This window comes from Microtus ochrogaster, chromosome 1 (genome assembly GCF_000317375.1).
Source record: "Microtus ochrogaster isolate Prairie Vole_2 chromosome 1, MicOch1.0, whole genome shotgun sequence".
Classification (NCBI taxonomy): domain Eukaryota; kingdom Metazoa; phylum Chordata; class Mammalia; order Rodentia; family Cricetidae; genus Microtus; species Microtus ochrogaster.
The window spans coordinates 51,201,850-51,224,036 of record NC_022009.1 but is presented as its reverse complement, the minus strand read 5'-3'; the positions used below and the strand labels follow the sequence as shown (position 1 = coordinate 51,224,036).

Genomic DNA, 22,187 nt, shown 5'->3' with positions numbered 1-22,187 from the left:
AGAGGAGTAGGGGGAGGGGAAGAAGGGTGGGAAGAGGGGGAGGGAAATGGGAGGCTGGGAGGAGGCTGAAACTTTTTTTTCCTTTTCTCAAAAAAAAAAAAAAACTAATAGAGACTCAAACCCAAAATCATGTACAGGAAGGTGGATGAAACCATTTCTGGAAGTTGTTATTACTCTATATAATCATTAATATCATGATGAAAAGTTTAGAACATATGTCATAAAATTTATACCATGCATCATCATGGTCATGAGATTCAATATTAGTTGTAGCTCAAACCCATTCCTCCAAAGGAATGTTTTTAATTAATCTTGTTTTTAATACCCTAATTATCTTTTTGCATAGAGAATTGACATTTTTAAAAGCCAGTGGTTCAATTACTATTTGTCTAACTTATGCATTTGGTATCATTCTATTTACTGTTGATGTCAATCTTTTTAAGAAATCCATGAAGGTTACTTTTGGGCCCTGTATGACTTTAGTCTTCTTTCCTACTTCCACAATTCTGTCCCAAGCACTCAAACCTGCTGCAGAGCATAAAGCCAGGATGTGACCATCAAACAGAGATTGCTTTTCTATAGCAACATAATTTTTTCCAAGAATTTGATCTTGAGATTTCCATACCTCTATCATTACCCCATCATTTCTCAATTAGCTATTCCATTGTAATTGTGGACCAAGCTCTAAAACAGCTTTACCCAACTTTATCCAGTCATTATGGGTAAGTCTATTACAAACTGACCACGAGTTTAACATTTGCTTCACAAAAGATGAATCCACTGCATCTGAGATTATTGTGTCCTTGAAAATTCTTAAATCAAACATTAGCACAGGAGTCCATTCAGCTCTTTCTCTATCATTTGACGATTCCTGTATGGTTACTGGATATATTAAGACTGGTTGTTTGAAAGGCTTAGGCTGGAGGTAGTCTGCTCCAATGCCCCCACCCATCCATTGGACCCTGCAAGCCACAAATCCCACTCCACCCCCAAACCCTCCTATCAAGTGCAACCTCAGTGGAACTCTGAAACATAGACTGCAAATTCACAGAGAGGACCAAGAGGTGAGTGATCATTCAGCCGGTGGGATACCCACTCTTTAGGTCCTCCATACCAGGACAAAACCCTAGGTCCCTCCCCACCTGCCTCAACTTCTCTAGCCAGCCAGCAGGCAAGCTTCCTATAGGCAGGCTGCTCCAAGGCTCCCACCCCATCCATCGGACCCTGCAAGCTACAAGTTCTACTCTACACCCAAATCCCGCTATCCCTCCCACCTGCAACCTCAGTGAAAGCCAGAAACACAAGCTGCAACTACACAGAAAGGGCTAAGAGAGAGGACCAGGAGAATAAACCTGAAGCACAGGCTGTGACTGCCCAGAGAGGACCAAAAGAGGAATTCTGAACACAGACGGTGACTGCACAGTATAAACTAGCAGAGCAGAACAAGAAAGTGGACTTGAGAGCAGGTCAAGAGAAACTTCAGTGGATCCCTGAGACACAGACAGTAACAGTATAGAGCAGAACAAGAACAGTCCCCAAAGACACGGGTAGCCACTTCAAGGATTGAACCAAGAGGCAAATACACTATAGCACCAATTGGAGGAAGAGAAAGATAGGCGCCAATACAAGAAAACAATTTTAAATGTAACATTATGAGGATAATGGAGACCTTTAAAGAGAAAATGAAAAATTCCATTAAAGAAATGGAGAAAAAGACAAACAAAAAAAATTGGAAGAAATCAATAAATCTCTCAAAGAAAACACAATCAAGAGGTGAAACAAACAGTTCAAGACTTGAAGACTGAAATAGGTGTAATAAAGAAAACAAAAACCAAGGGAATTCTGGATATGGAAAGTTTGTGTAAACAAACTGGAGCTACAGAGGCAAGCAAAACGAAAAGAATACAAGAGATGGAAGAGAGAATCTCAGGTGTTAAAGATACTATAGAGGAATAGATTCATCAACCAAAGAAAACATTAAATCCAACAAATTCTTAACCCAAAACATCCAGGAAATCTGGGACACCATGAAAAGACTAAACCTTAAAATAATAGGGACAGAAGAAGGAGAAGAACTCTAGCTCAAAAGCACAGAAAATATATTCAACAGAATCATAGAAGAAAACTTTCTCAACCTAAAGAAGGATAACCATATGAAGGTACAAGAAGCTTACAAAACACCAAATAGACTAGACCAATTTTTTTAAAAATCTCCTCGCCATATAATAATCAAATACAAAACATAAAGAATAAATAAAGAATATTAAGAGCTGCAAAGGAAAAAGATCACGCAACATATAAAGGCAGACCTATTAGAATGACACCTAACTCCTCAATTGAAACCATGAAAGCCTGGACAGATGTGCTGCACACACTAAGAGACCACAGAAGCAAGCCCAGACTACTATACCCAGTAAAGCTTTCATTCATCATTGATGTAGAAAACAAGATATTCTATGACAAAACCAGACTTTAAACGATACCTATCCACAAATTCAGCCATACAGAGTGTACTAGGAGGAAAACTACAACCCAAGGAAGCTAACTGCACACACAAAAGCACAGGCAACAGATAACTTCATACCAGCAAATCCCAAAGAATGGAAACACACAAACCTACCACCCAAAATAACAGTAATTAGCAATCACTGGTCATTAATATATCCTAATATCAATGAACTCAATTTATCCATAAAAACACACAGGCTAACAAAATGGATACAAAAGGAGCGTGCAACCTTCAGCTGTAAAGAAGAAACACACCTCAATCTCAAGAGAGACATTACCTCAGAGTAAAATATTGGGAAAAGATTTCCCTATCAAATGAATGTAAGAAACAAGTGGGTGTGGCTATCCTAATATCTAACAAAATTGATTTCAAACTAAAATCAATCAGAAGAGATAAAGAAGGACACTTTATACTGATAACAGGGACAATCCATCAAGATGAAGTCTCAACCTTGAACATCTGTGCCCCAAATATAAGAGTATCCACATATGTAAAAAAAATTACTAAAGTTTAAATTGCACTTCAAACCCCACCCACTAATAGCAGGAGATTTTAATACCCTCTTCTCCACAATGGACAGGTCAACAAGACAGAAACTTAACAGAGAAATAAGAGAATAGATATCATAACTCAAATGGACTTAACAGACATCTACAGAACACCCCAACCAAACACACAAAAAAATATATTTTCTTCTCAACACCTCATGGAACCTTCTCTAAAACTGACCACATACTTAATAACAAAGCAAACAGCAACAGATAAAAAAAAACACAAATAATCCCCTGTATCTTACTGAATCACCAAGGTTTGAAGTTAGAATTTAACAGCAACACTAATTGCAGAAAGACTACAAACTCATGAAAATAGAACAGTGACCATTTGAAACACCACTGGGTCAAGGAAGAAATAAAGAAAGAAATTAAATATTTTCTAGAATTCAATGAAAATAAAGGTAGAATGTACCCAAACCTATGGGACACAATAAAAGCAATACTAAGAGGAAAATTCATTGCACTAAGTACCTACATAAAGTAAGTGGAGAAATCTCACACTAGTGACTTAACAGCACACCTGAAAGCTCTAGAACAAAAAGAAGCAGACTCACCCAATAGGAGTAATAAATAATCAAATTAAGGGCCAAAATCAATAAAAGAGAAAAAAAGGAGAATAAGAGAATACAAAGAATCAATGAAACAAAGGGCTGGTTCTTTGAGAAAATCAACAATATAGCTAAACTTTTATCCAAACTAATCAAAAGGCAGAAAGAGAACATCCAAATTATCAAAATCAGAAATAAAAAGGGGACATAACAATAGAAACCAAAGAAATCCAGAGAATCATTAGGTCATATTTTAAAAACCTGCATTCCACGGAATTAGAAAATATAAAAGAAATGGACAATTTTCTGGAGAGGTACCATATACCAAAATTAAATCAAGAACAGGTAAACAATTTAAGTAGAGCTATAAACTACAAGGAAATAGAAGCAGTCATCAACCATTTGAGATTCTCCTGTTGAGAATTTCCTGTTTAGTTTTGTACCCCATTTTTTAAATTGTTGAAAGACACTTAAGGAAATATTCAACATCTTTAGCCATCAGGGAAATGCAAGTCAAAACAAATCTGAGATACCGTCTTACGCCAGTCCAAATGGCTAAGATCAAAAACACTACTGACAGCTTATGAAATGTGGAATAAGGGGAAAACTCCTCCAATGCACACTTGTACAACCACTTTGAAAATCATTATGGCATTTTGTTTTGTTTTTTCAGAAAATTGGGAATCAACCTACCTCAGGACCCATTAATACCACTATTGGGCATATACCCAAAGGATGCTCAGTAACACTAGAAGTACATTTGTTCAACTATGTTCATAGCAGCATTATTTGTAATAGCCCGAACCTGGAAACAACCTAGATGACCCTTAGCCAAAGAATGGATATAGAAAATATGGTACATTTATACAATGGAGTACTACTCAGTGGGAAAAAATGACATGTTGAAATATTTTGCATCCATGCATGCAAATGGATGGAACTACAAAAAACCATCCTGAGAGAGGTAACCAAGACCAAGAAAGATGAACATGTACACTTATGTACTCATTCATAAGTGGATACTAGTTGTAAAGCAAAGGATAATGAGCGTATAGTCCAGGACCCGAGGGAACTAAGTAATAAGATGAACCCTAAGAAAAACATATATCAATCTACCTGGAAAGGGGAAATAGGCAAGATCACCTGACAAAATTGGGAGCATGAGCAGGGGGGAGGGGCATAGGGAGGGCAGCAAGGAAAGAGGAGGGGTGAAAGGAAGGGGGAAGGAGAACTTGAGGGAAGAAGATAGTTGAGATGGAGGAAGGACAGAGATGAGAGCAAGGAAAGATATTTTGATTGAGTAAGCCATTATGGGGCTAGCAAGAAACCTCACACTACAGAAATTTCCAGGAATCCACAAGGAAAATCCCAGCTAAGACCCTAAGCAATAGAGGAGAGGGTGCCTGAACTGGCCTTGCTCTGTAGTCAGATTGATTAATATATTAAATGTCACTATAGATCCTTCATACAGCAACTGATGGAAACAGAGACAGAGACCTGCAGCAGAGCCCTGGGCTGAGCCCCCAAAGTCCAGCTGAAGAGTGGGAGGAGTGGGAATATGATCAAAGAGGTCAAGACCATGATGACGACACCCACTGAAACAGCTTACCCGAGCTAATGGGAGCTCACCAACTCCAGCCAGACAGGGGAGGAACCAGCATAGGCCCAAACTATTCCCTCTGAAGGTGGGTGACAACTGTGTGGCTGTGACAGACAGCAAAAGCCACTGGCAGTGGCACCTGGATTTATCCCTACTGTTTGTACCGGCTGTTTGGGAGCCCATTCTCTTTCGATGGATACCTTGCTCAGCCTAGGTATAGCAGGGAAGTCCTTGGACCTTGGACCTTTCCCTCTCTGAGGAGTGGATGGGGGTGTGGTTGGGGGGGAAGATGGAGGGAATAGGAGGAGGAGAGGGAGTGGGAACTGAGATTGTTTGTTTTCTTTTTAAAAATAAAATTAAAAAAGAAATAAATTAAAAGAAAAAAGAAAAGAAGAAAACTTTAGGCTGTTCCTCTCTAGTCTTATAATGTAACACTGAAATTGGTTCTCCATTAAATTTTTCTGTCTGAATTTGAATAGCTCTGTGACCTATTTGCTAAGTTTTTCTAAGGTCTTTATCTTAGCACTCATATTTACCAACATTTTTAGTGATACAATAAAAATTCTGAGGCTGATAATGTTTACTATTGACATGACATAAATCCCATCTAAATTCTCTCATTTAGTTATTCCACTTCCAGACTGCCCATTGTGTTACCATAGGACACACAAATCCCTCCAATGTAATACTGTTTCCCATTTTTAATGTGGGAAAAATCTCTCTCTTTTAACTAATTCCTCATTTTAAGAATTCCCAGTTGTATTACCACATCCTCCAATGATGTTGCTGTGGATATGAGGCCTATTGCTGCTGCACAGAACAGTAAGCACCTACCTAGATTTCAAGGCAGCCAGCTACCTAGTTTGCCAGGAACCCAAGAAGGGTGTTCAGGGAGAGCTGGTAGAGCAGTGACTCCAGCCATGTGTAATTCTGGCCTAAGCCAGTGGCTGTAAAGTCACAGGCAAATGTCTTGCTCATGAATTTTTACTTCAAACGTTGGGCACCAATGTATCACGAATAATTAAAATTAAGAGACAGATATTGGGATTCAACTTGAAGATTAGAAAATCAAAGTAGTCAGTCACTGGCTCTTGCCTCATACTCAGACCAAAAATGGGCAATCCATGCTCCACAAACTCTCAGATTAGGACTGATCTGAGACCTATCTTCTCCTGTTTTTTATTCCGCTCTGGTGCTGGGATTAAAGGCGTGCACCAACACTACCTGGTCTCTATGGCTAACCTGTTTGACTGCTGGGATTAAAGGTGTGTGCCACCACTGCCTGGTTTGTATGGCTTTGAATAGTTTGACTGTTTTGCACTGATCTTCAGGCAGCTTAACTTATTAAAACATAACTAATACAGCTCTTAACTATCAGCAGTATATACAGAAGCAGCAGTATCCTCGCTATCAGCGGCGTCTATAGCAGCAGCAGCATCTACACCATAAACAACATCTGTAATATTTGTAGCATGAATAATAAAATCCCAGAGATAGATATTGGGATTAAACCTGAAAACCAGAAAAGCAAATCAGCCAAGCCACTACAGAAGTCTTACCTCTACCAAGGCTGGGAGACTGCAGACTAAGCTTCTCTCTCCTCCCATTTTATATTCCCTCTAGGTCTGGGATTGAAGGCATGATTCCTACTACTATAATTATATATGTAGGCCACCATCATCTAGATTTGTTCTTCATTGATCTTGTGTATCCCAGGGTGGCCTTGAACTCACAGAGATCCCTCTGCCTCTGTCTTCTAAATTCTGGGATTAAAGGTATGTGTCACCATTCACCATTACCTGACCTCTTGTAGCTTTAATTTTGCCTATATTCTTCAGGCAAGATTTATTTATTAAAATACAAATAATATACAAGTATAACCATCAGCAGCATCTACAACAGCAGTACCCCATCATCTACAGCATCCTACCTGTGAGCATCACTGCCTCTCTCAGCACATCCTCATCCCCATCAGCATCCCTGAACTCAGCAGTAGACCTACCATTAGCAGCAGCATTGCGATAGCCACTGCATGTTGAACTTCTAACGACATTCTAGTGGAAAGAGTCATTCTAACACGGCCCTGTACTCAGCTTGCAGATTAACAAAGAATCAAAAAGGGTCACAGAAATCAATCACTAATTAGAATTATACTATAGGTTGAGAAAAACAATTCTCTTTGATGAAGTGATTGCATTCCATGGAACAAGTCAGAACAACTTCATGGAGCTGAAGCCTGCCTCATACGCCCATCTGCCCAGGTGATCAAGAGAGCAGCTTCCTTGCTATTAGGTTTGCTGGCTACAGTGCCAGAGGCAAAGTCAGCCCTGCTTCTTAGATCAGAGTACCTCTCTTGTTCCCCTGCCCTGTGTCTGTCTGCACAGCTATTGTTCAGACTGACAGGAAGGTCTGGAGGTCCTAGAACTCCCACCGGACACTCTACTTAGACAAGACTCATCCACAAACTGGCTACCCAGCTCATCAGATATTCTCTTATGCCAAGAATCCAAATCAAAGCAGTAAATTCAAATCAGGACATTATTGAACACATCACACACATCTTCTCCAGTGTGCCCAAAGGCAGTGTTGACAGTCATGTTGATCAAGATGTTGCCACAGGCCTGACAAAACAGTGCAGATGGGGGTGGGCTAGAAGGCTTCTTAATGAGATGGCCTCATAGCATGACACACTGGATTGCTGGTTGCCAAGGGGGAGCAGGGAGGTACCAGCTAGAAAGACACTGACCACTGGCATAAGGCCTTAGCCATGGGAATGATAGAGGAAGGTATTTTTGTTCTCTCTGTCAGTTTGTTATAGATCTTTGTGTCTCTTTTTTTTCTTTCCATCTCTCTGCTCTGTCTCTGTGTTTCTCTCTCTACCTTTCTGTGTCTCCAGTCTCTGTGTATCTTTATGTATGTATCTCTCTGTCTGTCTCTTTCTCTGCCTTGCTCTCTCTGCCTTTGTGTTTGTTTTTCTGTGTCTCGATATTTTTATGTCTATCTCTCTCCTATGCCTCTGTCTCTCTGTATCTGTCTTTCTAGGTCTCTTAATCTGTATCTCAACATCTATTGATGTCAGTTTCCAAGAGGGCTCATGCTTTGTGTGGCCGACTGTGAGCAGTTCTTCCTAGCTGCATGAAGTCACCAGGATGTGTTAGGCCTGTGTTGCGTGAGCCCCCAAGGAGCTTGTTTCTGATGCAAACACACAAGGGTCTCTGTTGCAAACACACAAGGGTCTCTGTTGCTTGAGCTTGGTCCACAACCCAACATTCCAACACAGTGGATGGAGGTGACACAGCCCCGAACTCAGGGTGAGTTTTTAAAGGAAGAAAAAAACACAAGCAGGGAGTTCCGGTATTGGGTGAGGGAATGGGGCAAGGTGATTGGTCAGGCTGCTGGTGCAGAACCACAAACTACTGACAGAACATCTGCAGGAACATCTGGACCCTGTGAAGTTATTGTCCTGTCTTCTGATTGGCTGTGTTTAGGCTGTTTTTTTTTTCTGGAACTGAGTTCAACCCCTGGTTACGAGATGTCTTAAGATGGAGGCTTTTCTTCAAAATGGAGTCTATGAGGCTAAGTAGGCTTTCCTAGGTCCTCACAGATGCTGCACTGCTGCCCTCGGAAAAGGGAAGAAGTATTCTTTGTATTTGTACTTGTGGTGGAGATGACAGGCTCCTGTTAGGAGAAACCAATGTCCATGGTGTTTACAGTTCACAAAATCATGAGGATGCAGAGCCATTAGCTGGGAAACTGAGAGTCGCATAATCTCTGATATAGTCAGTGGTCCAGTGTAGGTGCTGCTGGGACCTGTGCAGATGACTCCCCATCAGTGAGCTTAGGAGCCTTCCAAAAGAAAGCAGTGAATGGCACAGATGTGGTCACTCTCGATGTCCTGCTCTCTGCCATCCCAGCGACGCTGCCACGTCTAACTCACACATGTCTTCTCTGCCAGCAGCTCCTCTAGCCTCCTACCAGGCTAAGGACAGGGAAGCCTGAAATGGGGCAGAGTTCCTGCCCGACTCACTTGACAGTCAGAGACGGTGGGAGAAGAATAAGCATAAAGCGCCAGACTTTGCTATACAACTGCCCGGCTTCCCCGGGCCTCCTGCTTTCACTCTTCCTAATCTTCTTCTGTCTTCCCATGAGAAGCAATTACCTCACCCCAGAGATAAGCAGATGAGACATTTTAGTGAGAGTTGGCAGAGCTGGAGCTAGCAGGGTCTTGCTGCATATAGACAAACTCTCCTCTGCTAGCCTGGCATGACGTGAGGGATCCGGTGATTTGAAAGTGGAGTTTGGTGACTTCAGTTGAGGAAGTCAGGCCTGACAACAGTTCCAGGACTCTGGATTCAGTTCTATTCATAAGTAACTGTTTGAAAGTGGCCCTCTTGGTCTGTGGCCATTCTGCTCTGAAAGTCCATGCCCACTCTCATCTAAAGGTAGACATTTCACTGGTTTTTACAGCTGGCCTCCTCTTCCAGCAGGTCAGCCATCCTTGCCATCAGTGGGAGGAACTCAGCTGCCCACCCAGAGGTGAAAGCAGGGAGGTAAAGGCCTGGAAGAAAAGTATCACAACAGGGCCACAAAGGTCCCCAGAAACACCCGATGGCTGTCACAGCACACCTCTCTGGCCCTCCTCGCTACACCATGGGAGGCATGTGAGTAGGTTACTGACCCGCGAGCACTTCCAATTTCCTGTAATGGGATGCATGTGCAGAGAGCTTGCTGTCTCTCTGGTGTTTGTGGAGGGTAGGCAATTGGTAGCCAGCAGGATGTAAGGGACTCAGAATTGTTGGATCTGAACCCCTGACTGCGTTAGGCACCACTGTGTGAACTGAAGACAGTACCCAGCCCCATAACAGCTCCCGAGAGTTGTAAGGCGGCACCTTGGTCTGCGGCCAGACCAAGTGTGAGGATGGCTGGAGACAGCTCCCCCAGTGTGCGAGAACAGCACCCAGACTGGAAGACAGCTCCCCCAGTGTACGAGAACAGCACCCAGACTGGAAGACAGCTCCCCCTGTGTGCGAGAACAGCACCCAGACTGGAAGACAGCTCCCCCAGTGTGCAAGAACATCAGTTACCTTGCAGAGAGCTTCCATAGAGCCTGGCTTCCTGCCAACAGTCAAGGAATGAGGGCAGGAGTGGTTTTTAAAATAAAAATCAAATGAACATTAGACATGTGTGTAATGCAAACTGCCCTCCATCCTCAGCTCTATGCTGACAAAAAAGACAGAGGCTCTGCACCCACACACTTCTTCCCAGGAGACACCTCTTCACACATGGCTGGCTGCAAATCAGGCCTGTTGTAGATGGTCATGTTATCTCTAGCTAGGTAACATTCTGTAAATATGAGTGAGGCACAAGTCTTTGTTTATATACACACACCCACACGCGCATGCACGTGCGCGCGCGCACACACACACAGAAAGGGGAGAGAGAGAGTAGGGGGAGAGGGGGAGGAAGAGAGAGAGAGAGAGAGATAAGGTCTTGATCCTTCTGATTCTCCTGTCTCCAGTTCCTAAGTGCTGAGATCACAGGCACATGCCGCTACGCTCAGCCTAGAATATGAGTCTCTGTGTACATACAGAGCAGAAACCCTCCCCAGAAAAAACCACCAGGCCAGGGCTGTAACAGTTGTTACTCTTGAGAATATGGAATTGTCTTTTATTGCACATCCTTGCCAGAGGTGACTTCACAATTTTTATATTTTACAGCTATCCTTTGAATATTTTATATATCTATACAACACATTGTGATTATATCCATCCATCATTATCTCCCCATAAATGCCCAGAGTGCCTCTGCCTCCTCTCCCTCCTAGCCAGGCCAGTGGACAGGAAGTGGTAGATCTTGAACTGAACAGTTTTTAAAAGATTTGTTTTTTTATGTGTATGCATGAGTGTCTGCTACATGTGTGTGCACCACACACATTCCTGCTGCCTGTGGAGGTCAAAATAGAGTATTGGATCCCTTGGGACTGAACTGATGAATAGTTTTGAGTTACCATGTGGGTACTGGGAGCTGAACCTGGGGTCCTCTGCAAGAGCAACCTTTGAAGCCTGCATTGTCCCTTTGTATATATTTTTTTTCCTAATAAAGTACTTGTTCAAAATTTTTACACATTTTGCATTAGGTTACTTTTCCTTTCACCTTTCCCCATGAACAACTGTCACAAGGGGCTCTCTGCCAGTGCAGAAGTGCCCCAGCAGCCATGATCTGGTCCTGTTACCCACTGCTTCGTCTCTCCATTCACACGGCATGCTGTTACCTCCCTGTGTGAGTCACTGTCAAGGGCCTGTTCCACACTCACCTGCTCACTTTAGCTAACTAAGTTTGCCACGGGAATTCCTGTGCACATTTTGAATGGACATTTGCTTTCATTTAGCATGGGAGGAGATGGAGTGATTGAACCCAGGGAAATGCATGTCCAACTTTGTAAGACATTTTGGAGTTCCAGGTCCTCCATGCCACCAACACATGGGGTCAGACTTCTACATATTAGCCAGTCTTCACAGATGTGGGAGCTCCGTCAGCCTTACATTGCCAGTCTGTGTTGACCAGGCCTTCCTTCTTATCCACTCTGTTCTCTCTGACATTGCCAGTCTGTGTTGACCAGGCCTTCCTTCCTGTCCACTCTGCTCTTTCTGACCTTTCCAAGCTGCCCTGGTCTGAATGTCTGTGCTGCACTCGCAAACACTGTGGAGTCCTGGTTGGATTTCTCTGGTCCTCTGTATGAGGGTCCTGCACATTCTCTTCTGATACAGCTAGCTCTTGACCAATCTCTACATGTGACAGTTCCTCCTGGGAGCCCCCCCAAGAAGCTCTTTTCTCTATTCTGGAGGTTTTACTGTTGTTCCAATTTGTAATTTGTGGGATATTGGAAATGGTGGAGCGGCAGCTCATCTAATGACCCATGCTATGAGGGTGGTGGAGGTTCCTAGACCACAGAGAGACTCTAAGGTGACCTCCAGCTATTTTACTGATCACGGTTGTTCAGGATACCCATGGTCCACCTTCCTGTCCCGCTTCCTGTCCTTCGTATGGAGCATTGATTCAATCATCATACTTCTTTGTTTCAACTACAGTTTCGTGTGTTTCTTTTATCAAATGAGTGAAAATTCTAAAGGGTGGGGTCAGTCTTTTATCTTTATAGCTCAGAGCCCATCATAGTTCCCTTATATTAAATACATTCTCAAAATGTTTCTAAAATAGGTTAGTTAATGGTATCAGCAAGCGATGGACCTCAGTTTGACCCTATTTGGTGACATGCAAAGTGGGCTGTCACCGTGCTCTATGGGTAAAACTGGAGATGGTAGTATTCTGCCTTGCCTCTGAAAGGACTCAAGGTAGACACTACTCTTATCAATAAAGCAAGAAGGTGGGCACCCCACTAACAATGCAGGAACAGTGATAGCATGGATTTAGTTATCAGTATGCTCAACACGTGTCAGAGTGGCTCCTGTTCATGGTGGTTTGGAGAAGTAGGGAAATTCTGTTCCCTATGGCTTCTGTTATGAGGTAATCAGTTCAGCAGACTCAAAGAGAATAAATTCAGAATTCTTTCTATGCTGGAGTCAGATTTTCCAGGATAGATATATAGGGAGGGGGGGACATGATTTGTGGACAATTCATTGGAATTTGGTTGCATGTTGAAACACCGCCAGTGGCTACAGTTTAAATTGCTACTGGGAAAGCCTGTCACCTAGGTGGGGGGGGGGGGGAGAAGCCTCAAGTTCCTGGCTGGCTGTGGCACCCCACGGCAGCCTGGATAGCTGCCACACTTCTGTGCTTTGTGCAGACGCCGCTCATTAGAGAGATGACTCAGCTTTCTCCTCGTTTAAACGCTCACAGAAAATAATGAGTTCTGGGCTTTCACACTTTTCTAATATGAAGAAACATCTATCTGAACACAGAGGGAAATGTGCAAGCCAGAAGTGCCCCCCAGTGCTCAGCTTCTGAATGACTTGTGGCCATCACTCTGCAATGGCCTCCCTGTCATATGATTACAATGGTCATTCACAATGGGTTGTTTTTTCAATGGAAATAACAACCGTGCATAAAAAGACTGGGTTAAGGGCATCAGCTGGCACTGCTGTGACTACCTGTGGGGTGAGGTCATCTTGCTGGCTGGCATTAGTGGGGATCCAAACAACCAACACAATGTGAGGTGGGGCTGCTATCGTAGAACCTTGGCCACACGGAATGCCAGCTTCCCTTGCTGACCACTAGTTCTCAGCTGGGGACTGCTATTGTGGAACCCTGGCCACACGGAATGCCAGCTCTCCTTGCCGACCACTGGTTCTAGGCTAGGGATGACATCATGGAACTCTGGCCACACCGAATGCCAGCTTCCCTTGCTGACCACTGGTTCTCAGATGGCGACGGGTGTGGGCAGTTGCAACTGCTTCTCCTCTGTATATGTCCAGAGAAAGTCCAGAGCCCATGAAACATCAGAAACATCTGACAGCTTGTAGACACCTACACAGAGTGAGTGGCACTGACATCCTAGGTGGAGGAGACTGAGAACCTTCAAGGAGTCAGCCCCCTGTGCTGGGCTCACAATACACCTATTGGGAATGAGGAAACCCTAGTGCAGTTTATAGAAAACTTCCAGATGTCCCTTGGTATTTAGTACCACATGGCAGTCTTAGAAAACACAGCCCAGATGGATGTTCCTTAGGAATAAACATTGATCCTTAGTTGAAGGCCCAACACACCAGAGTCCAACCTGTACACCAGGCCCAAGCTCATCCTGAGATATGAGCTAGTCCCCAGGCTCCAAGCTGCCTCCCCCTGGTACTCAGAGCTCATTAATTTTTAAAAGGAAATTCAAAGTCTGATAAGATCTCTTTGCAAGCTGCCCTGGAAGCATCTTGGACACAATATTTCCACACCTCCAAAGCCCAGTGAAGTTCTAACCCCTCCTTTACACTATACTTCCTCCCAAGCCAGCCCTAGCACACTGACTGAATGAGAATTTACCCCAGACCTAGTGACAAATCTGGCCCTCAAAAGCATGTCAATTGCCCTGTGCCCAAGCCTACCTCAGACAGAGGGACAGTTGTTCAGGTACCACACCATCTTGAAACTCTACCCTAGCTCCCACAAACAGGCAGTCCTTCTGTTGTCCTGGGATAGCCACGTTGGTGAAATTACCAGAAATGAGAAGTCTCCAGGGATGTAGTAATGGCTAAGTTAAACCCAGTCCGGTGGGCACCAGACCTGATTCCAGCTGTGTTCAGATGCTGCTGTCTTCTTGCCATCTGGGCTATGCACCCACTCGGCTCCTGGCCTCCTTCCTACAGGCTGGTATCAGAGCTCTGCTCTGAGCTCTAAACACTAGGTTTTCTGTAGTAGTGTTTGTAGCCAACACAGCCCCAGGGTCCAGAAACTCCCTACACACAGCCCCGCCCTTCTCATAGTATCCAGAGTCTGTCATCCACAGGACAGCTGCTGGGAGCCTGAGAACCGTGACTACTCATTCGGCTAAAATGTTTGTATCTCACAGACAAACACGCATGCAGATAAAGTCAACCTGATCACAGGAATAGGCTGAAGTATCACCTTGACTGGGCGTGTCTCATGTTCTGTCCGGGGGTGTGCATCCGCAGTTGGGGCCTGGGACAGAAGCCCCAAGTAGGGCAGATAGCGCCGGAGGGTCTTGGCCAGGGCCACTCCGCTCTCCAGGCTCAGCCACTTTTCGTTATCAGCATTCTGCTGTAAGGTCCTGAAAAGCGAAAAGAATGATGACTCAATTCATGTTTGTTCCATGCTGAGCTGTGAGACAGGGCCAGATGGGAACACGGTGTGTGCACAGTCTCGGCAGTCCGCATGGGTGCAGCTATACAGTGAGCCCATGCGCCATGCCTCCTACTCGCTGCGGTCTAGTTCCTAAGGGAACCTGGCCCCACTGTTCCCACGTTGGCTGGAACGCAACAGAGCCTTTAGGAGGGATCAAGGGGTGGCCCAATGGGGCTCGTGTATGACATTAACCACAGTGTCCTTTGGTGCTGCTAACAGGAGATAAACTGAAATGGAGAAGAAAAAAGCACCTGCTACTTGCTGTGCCTATAGCAAGGACTCTTGGGAGTCTGGAGGCTCAGATTTGTAACACTCAAGAAGCTGAGGCACAGGGAGAGAAAGAGGGCCAACTCAAACAACTTAGGGAGGTCCTGTCTAATGTTTAAAAGAAGCTATTGAGAATCTCACGCATGCATAAGTACTTTTATCAAATCCACACCCAGTTGTGTCCTGTATATCCCTCACCACTTTTCTCTCCCATCTTCACTTGTTTCTCTTTAATACTGCACTAGTTAATTTTCTGTTAATTTGACACAGACTAGAGTCATCTGAGAGGGGAAAACTCCACTTGAGAAAATGCCCCCATGAAATCAAGTTGTAGACAAGCCTGAAGGGCATACTCTTGATTAGTGGTTGGTGTGGGAGGACACAGCCCATTGTGTGGGGGCCTTACTACTGGCTGGTAGCTCTGGGTTTTATATGAAACCACAGATTAAGCAAGTCATAAGGAGTAAGCCAATAAGCAGCATTCTTCCATGGCCTCTGCATCAACTCCTGTGTGAGTTCCTGCCCTCATTGCTTTCAACGATGAACCGTTACATGGAAGAGGGAAATAAACCTGTCCTCCCAAGCCGCTTTTGATTGTGTTGTTCCATCACAGTGATGGAACACTCTGACTAAGACGTTCACTAAGTCCACTTCGTGCTGCCTGTGTGTGCATGAGGGCAGGTACTACTGTAATACAGTGTTCCTGCTGGAACGTGGGGCAGCCTCTCAGGGGCCACATCCCTGAGAAAGCTGGCCCTCTATCCTCCAGCAACCATTAACTACAACTCTCCTTAAAATGCAATCCTTAAGGGATAGAGGTGTAGCTCGGTGACAGTGCCGGTGCCTAGCCTCAAGATCCTGGATCCAGTCTCCAGAACTGCACATGCACAAAAAGCTTTTGCAGTACTGAGAGAGGCCGCCAGAGAGAGAGCTGATGGACAGAGCACAGGCATGAGGGCATGGCAGGAGGGGTCTGTGGAAAAGACCAAGGGTTCAAACATGGGAGCCATGTCTGATTCTGACCTATAGGGTAACCGGTTTGTGTCATTCAACACTAGCATTGTGAGTTGGGGTGGCAGTGCCCAGGCTCTCCGCTATCAGACGATAACCATTACGTGTGCCGCAGACCTGCGCGAATAGAAGGCTGAGGCTATAGGCACCTTAGGTTTGGGGCTCACCCTGTAGATAGACTGGGTGTTGGGGTAGCAAGGAAAAGGACATAGAACCCCAGGCTTGGGTGACATAGAAGCACTATAGCTGCAGAAAAGAGAGGGAACCAGGGGATATTTTGCAGGAGCAGTTGGATATGACTGCAAAGTCAGCAAGAGCCATGGCAGCCATAAGGGGGGGTTGTCAGAGGAGTGGTCAGGAGCCATGGCAGCCACAAGGGGGTTGTCAGAGGAGTGGTCAGGAGCCATGGCAGCCACAAGGGGGTTGTCAGAGGAGCGGTCAGGAGCCATGACTGCCACAAGGGGGGTTGTCAGAGGAGTGGTCAGGAGCCATGGCAGCCACAAGGGGGTTGTCAGAGGAGTGGTCAGGAGCCATGGCAGCCACAAGGGAAGGGGTCAGAGGAGCGGTCAGGAGCCACAGATTCTGAACAGGACCTAGGAAAGCCAGGACAATGACACACAGATTCCAGGATAAGACCCATGTGAAATGTCATGATTGAGATGACAGGGGAAATATGTCAAGATGTCATTAACCAGATAGTCAAAGTTAACCATGGCTGACCCCCATGCTCCTCTCAGGTCCCTTCTGGAAGAACCCCACCTGCCTCTTAGCCTGGGCATGAGCAGCAGGCCAGCTGCCCTGAATGTCCATCTTCTACACTAGTGCTCACTGCCTGTTCCACCAAGGCCTGAGGATGCAAACAGGCTCATCTAGGAGCCGGGACTGAAACCATATACATAAACCACTCTGTTAATGAGAGTCAAAGACTTCTCCACCAGACTGAGTCTAATGGTTGGGAATGCTGACCAAAGGCTTTGAATTCTGATTACTTTCAGGCTTTCCAATTCATTAAGCCCCTTGTTTATGTCTAGAAAGGAGATGGGAATTAGTCAATTAGGTCAGATCCTCTGTGGGGCCTGCCTGCCACATCATACATTGCCTTCAGAAACCTCTGATCCATCCTGTACCACCATCAAAAGACTTTCCCTCAGACCCCTGGTAGTCCCACACCCATATCTCTTAGCCCCTGCAGGCTCTGCCTGCCCATCATAGCAGGGCTAGGATCTTCTCTTCTCCCTCTGTCCTGGGTAAGACTGTTCCCTAGTGGAGGCTTCGCCTTGTTTGAATAAGAAGCACAAGCTAACCCCAGTCTCCACAAGCCTGGCCCCTCCTGGCTCACTCAGCTCTATCAATCCCAGTTGGGCAAGGAGGTGGCATCGTATCAGGTAAATTCAAATGTTCAGAGCTGTAAGTCTCCACAGCTGCTCTCCTTGAATTTGTCACTAGTGTTCACTGAATAGTTCTATAATTATATGTTTTTGTTTCTTTTGTTGGTTCATTAGCCACAATTTTAAGTGCTTGCTCTAAAGTGAACAGCATTCGCCTGTAAAAGCACAGGTGCCTGTCAGTGACATCACACAGTTCAGGTGAAGCCTGGGAAAGAAGTACAGCAACCTGTGAGCCTTCTATCTGTTGGCCTGTATGTGATCATGACAATCTATTTTGCCACAAATTACATTTACAGCCACGGACAAGCCTTCCTGTTCAGTAACCCTTGATTAGATTCTACACACTAAATTTTTCCTCTTTGGGTAATACATACCCTTGCATCTCCATAAGCTTTTTCTTTTCACTGTTGTTTTTGTTATTGTTGTTGTTGTTAAGATAGAACCAGGCTTGCTCTGCAGTTTAGGTTAGGGGCCTGAATTCATGATCTTTCTTCCTTGGTCTCTCCAGTGCTGAGGTTACCAAGCCAAGTTGACATTAGTGTCATGCCTGTCCATCTGGCATCCCATGGAGTTCTGAGAACAGTTCTATCCTTCAAGTCATACCTGTAAGGTGAGTATGGAGGGAACTATCTACAAGTTTTTCCTCTAGAAGCCTGAAATCTCTGCTGCTTGATCTCAAAGGATGGTCCTTTCATGAGGATAATACTGTGTACACTGTAGAAAGGTTGGTGTGTCTCATGATGAGATGCCCCTAACCCTACAAGACATGATGGGCCCTTTCAGAGCTCATAGTTAGTGCACACATCTCAAGGTCTTCCATAAACAGCTCTTGTTGTCTTGCCAACCCGTAGGGACCTCTGGCAGGTCCCTGGATCGCACTGTGTTCACCCAATCTGTCCCATGGATGATGACCTAAGGACATCAGAGCATTCTTTTTTATTATCTTACTCACTGGATACCACCCTTGTTTCTGATATTGGGAGACTAAAGGGCCTGGCATCCTTTGGTTTGTTTGATTCAGGTAGAATAAGAAGGTGTCCTTGTTGATCTGTCTTGACAAGAAGCAGGTGAAAAGCTTAGTTCTTCACAGACTCAGACAGTGCCCATCACAGCAGGGCAGGTGAATGGAAAGGCCTCCACATAGTGGAGATATCAGTGCTTTCTAAAGAATAAATGTACCACCAGCAGCAGATGCAGCCTAGCGAGGGCAAATATCTTAGAATACCATCTCAGTGTTCATGAATATAGTAAACTCATCCACAAATAAACCCAGCACAGAAAATGAAGAAGGGGCTGCATGCACAGGGCATAAAGAGAATCTGGGTGATGGAAACGTTCTGTTTATTGATCTGTGTTCCTGGAACTCACATGATGTCAATCAAAACTTGTCAGATTACACATCTGAGAACTCCCAGTAAACAGAATGTAAACTTTACCTGAATGAAATAATCCAAGGCCCCAAAGAGTGTTGTCACCCAGCTGTGTCTCTTACAAAGTGGTCACCTCAGGCAAGTCACTGCATCTTCTCTCCAGACTGCAAGTTAGAGGCTGCTCTAGCTTTTGTGGGTCCGCCTGACTGTGCAATGTTTTGCTGGGCTTGTTATCAAGAGCCCTGCCTGGCTTGGGTGTCATTGATTGAGCATTCCAAGCATGACATCCTTCATCCCTGTATAATCCATGGGGCCTGAGACTGTAGAGAGCTGGACAGGATCGCCATTACAAGATGGCGCCGACATCCTGTCTTGCTGGAAATAAACAACTCCATATTTGGCTATGCCTTTGGGAGCTGCGTGTCCCCCGCTTCCCGCATGCGTGGTGGATAAAGGTCCTTGGGCCTATCCCGAAGCAGTCTGGTGTCAGCTGATGATGGCAGCCAATCACAGGGCGACCCGTGTGCCAATTCCCTAGATAAGTAGCTGCCTTAGTGCTCTCGGGGCCCTCTCGCTTTCTGCTCTCCTTCAACCAAGGGCACTCCAATTAAAGCGTGATCTGAGAAGAATCCTCGTGTGGTGGTTGTTCTTTCTCGCTGGTCGAGAAGTCCGCCGCATGAGACCATCAGAATATCATTCAGTAATGTATGGACCAGGCCCCAGGAGATGGATCCTTGGATCTTAACGATCATCCATACCTACAATCTCTGGGGACTCAAGATCGTGAGCATCTTGAAGTCAGGGCCATGAAAGTTTTTTTAGTCACTTTTGATTTGTATCTGCTGACACTGGGTTTCCTTAGAACTAGAGGAAATTTCTGGTCTTTTTCACCACAGGTTAGCCTGTACCACCTTCTATTTTAATAGCAAGAATTACGCTATCCATAACAGAAAGCGACCCTCACAGTGAGTGACAAGTGACCTAGCTATAGGATCATGCTGATTCTCCCACACTCCATGTGTGTGAGAGGAGCAAGCAGAAGGTGCAACTCACATGTGCAAGTGAGCTCCCAGAACATTTCCTGAGCAGTGGATCCTTGGCTTAATGTCAGGTTTCCTTCAAGGTACTTTCTTGACTATTTTTCATATCAGACACACAAAGCTTCTAACTAGGATGCTCATCCCTGTTGTGGAATATTAGTTTAAGATGTGTTACATTCATTTATGTTGTGGAATATTTGTTCAATTGTGCAAAGATGTGTTGCATTCTTCTATATTACATTGTTTAACTTTGTAAACCTATGTTACTGTGCCTGCCTAAAATATCTGATTGGTCTAATAAAGATCTGAATGGCCAATAGCTAGACAGGAGAAAGAAATAGGCAGGGTTGGTGGGGAGAGAATAAATAGGAGGAGAAATCTTGGGAAGGGATTGAGGAGAGAAAAAAGGAGGAGAGGATGCCAGGGGTCAGCCACCCAACCACCCAGCCACCCAAAGAGTAAGAAGGAAAGAAAGATATCAAAAATAAAGAAAGGTAAAAGGCTCATGGGCAAAACGTAGTTAAAGGGAAATGGGATAATTTAAGTTAGAAAAGTTAGTTAGAAACAAACCCAGCTAAGGCCAGTCATTCATAAATAATAAGTCTCTGTGTATTTATTTGGGAGCTGGGTAGTGGGCCCCCAAAGAATAACAAAGCCACACTACACATTTCTTATCTGAGATGCAGTAAGGGTTGGAGAAGTTTGGATTTGGGTAATATTTGCATAGACAAAGTGAGATATTTGGGGACCATTCAGTTGAATCTGACATAAGATAGAGGCTAAAGTTAACTTTATAGAGAATATTTGGTGAACTCTGCCTCTTGCAGGTGATAGCCTTGGAGGCCTTTTAATGACTCCCTTGTCTTGAATGGTCTTTTAAGATCATTTAGTGCCAAGGAAGGTGTAGAATTTCATATTTGCAGGATGTCAGTGCTAAAAACAGTTTCAGGTAGGAGCAAGAAGGGTCAAGAATATCAGAAGAAAACCCACAGAATCAACTCACCTGGGCTCATAGGAGCTCATACAGTCTGAACTGACAACTAGGGAGCCTGCATGGACTGACCTAGCCCCCCTGCATATATGTTACAGCTGTGTAGCTTGGTCTGCTTGTGGGACTCCTAACAGTGGGAGCAGGGGCTAACTCTGACTCTTTTTTTTTTTTTTTGACTTTTGGGACCCTATTCCTCATACTGGCTTGCCTCATCCAGTCTTAATAAAAGTGGAGTCGCTTAGTCTTACTGCAACTTCATATGCCATGTTCTGTTGATATCCATGGGAGGCCTGCACTCTTCTGAATAGAAATGGAGGAGGAGTTGTTGTAGAATATTACTTTCATTCTGTAAACATGTATTATATTTGTTTATGTTGCAAAATATTACTTTATCTATGTAAAGGTTGTTACATTTGTTTATGCTGTATTTGTTTAACTAGGCAAAAATTGTGACATTTGTTTAATGCTGCATTTGTTTATCTTGCCTGCCTAAGGTACCTGATTGGTCTAATAAAAAGCTGAATGACCAACAGCTACACAGTAGAGGAACAGGTGAGGCTGGCAGACAGAGAGAATAAATAAGAGGAGGAATCTAGGCTTGGGAGAGAATATGGGAGAAAATGAGTGAGATGCCTTGGGCCTGCAGACAGATGGCTTCCGGCCATCCAGACACTGAGGAGGACATACAGAACTTTATAAAGATAAAAAGTCCTGGGGCAAAATGTAGATAAGGAGAAACAGGTTTAATTTAAGTTATAAGAGCTAGTGGGACAAGCATAAGATAAGACAGAGCATTCATAACAAATAGTTAAGTGTTGTTGTCATGATTTGGGGCCAGTGGTCAAAGAAAGCCTGCTAAAAGGAGTGAATTGGGGTGACAGGTGAGTTGGGGAGAGACTGGGAGGAGAGGAGGGAGGGGAAACTGCAGTCAGAACATTATGTATATATATGTATATTATGTGATACACATATATGTGTATTATGTGTGTATATATGTATATTTTATATTTATATGTTAGATTTTGGTGTGTCTTTCTTTGTGTGGGGGGGTGAGAGACTGGGAGGAAAGGAGGGAGAGGAAACTGCAGTCAGGACATTATATATA

At 44.4% G+C, this 22,187-nt stretch overlaps 1 protein-coding gene across 1 annotated transcript in view; it reads right to left on the bottom strand.

Moving 5' to 3' along the window:
• The window catches only part of Ptprn2 (protein tyrosine phosphatase, receptor type N2), a 715,776-nt gene that overhangs the window by 430,765 nt on the left and 262,824 nt on the right, over positions 1-22,187 (bottom strand). Inside the window, exon 5 of the mRNA XM_005343678.3 lies at positions 14,779-14,941. Coding sequence (XP_005343735.1) covers positions 14,779-14,941 — 163 coding nt within the window. The remainder of the gene's footprint in view (positions 1-14,778; positions 14,942-22,187) is intronic.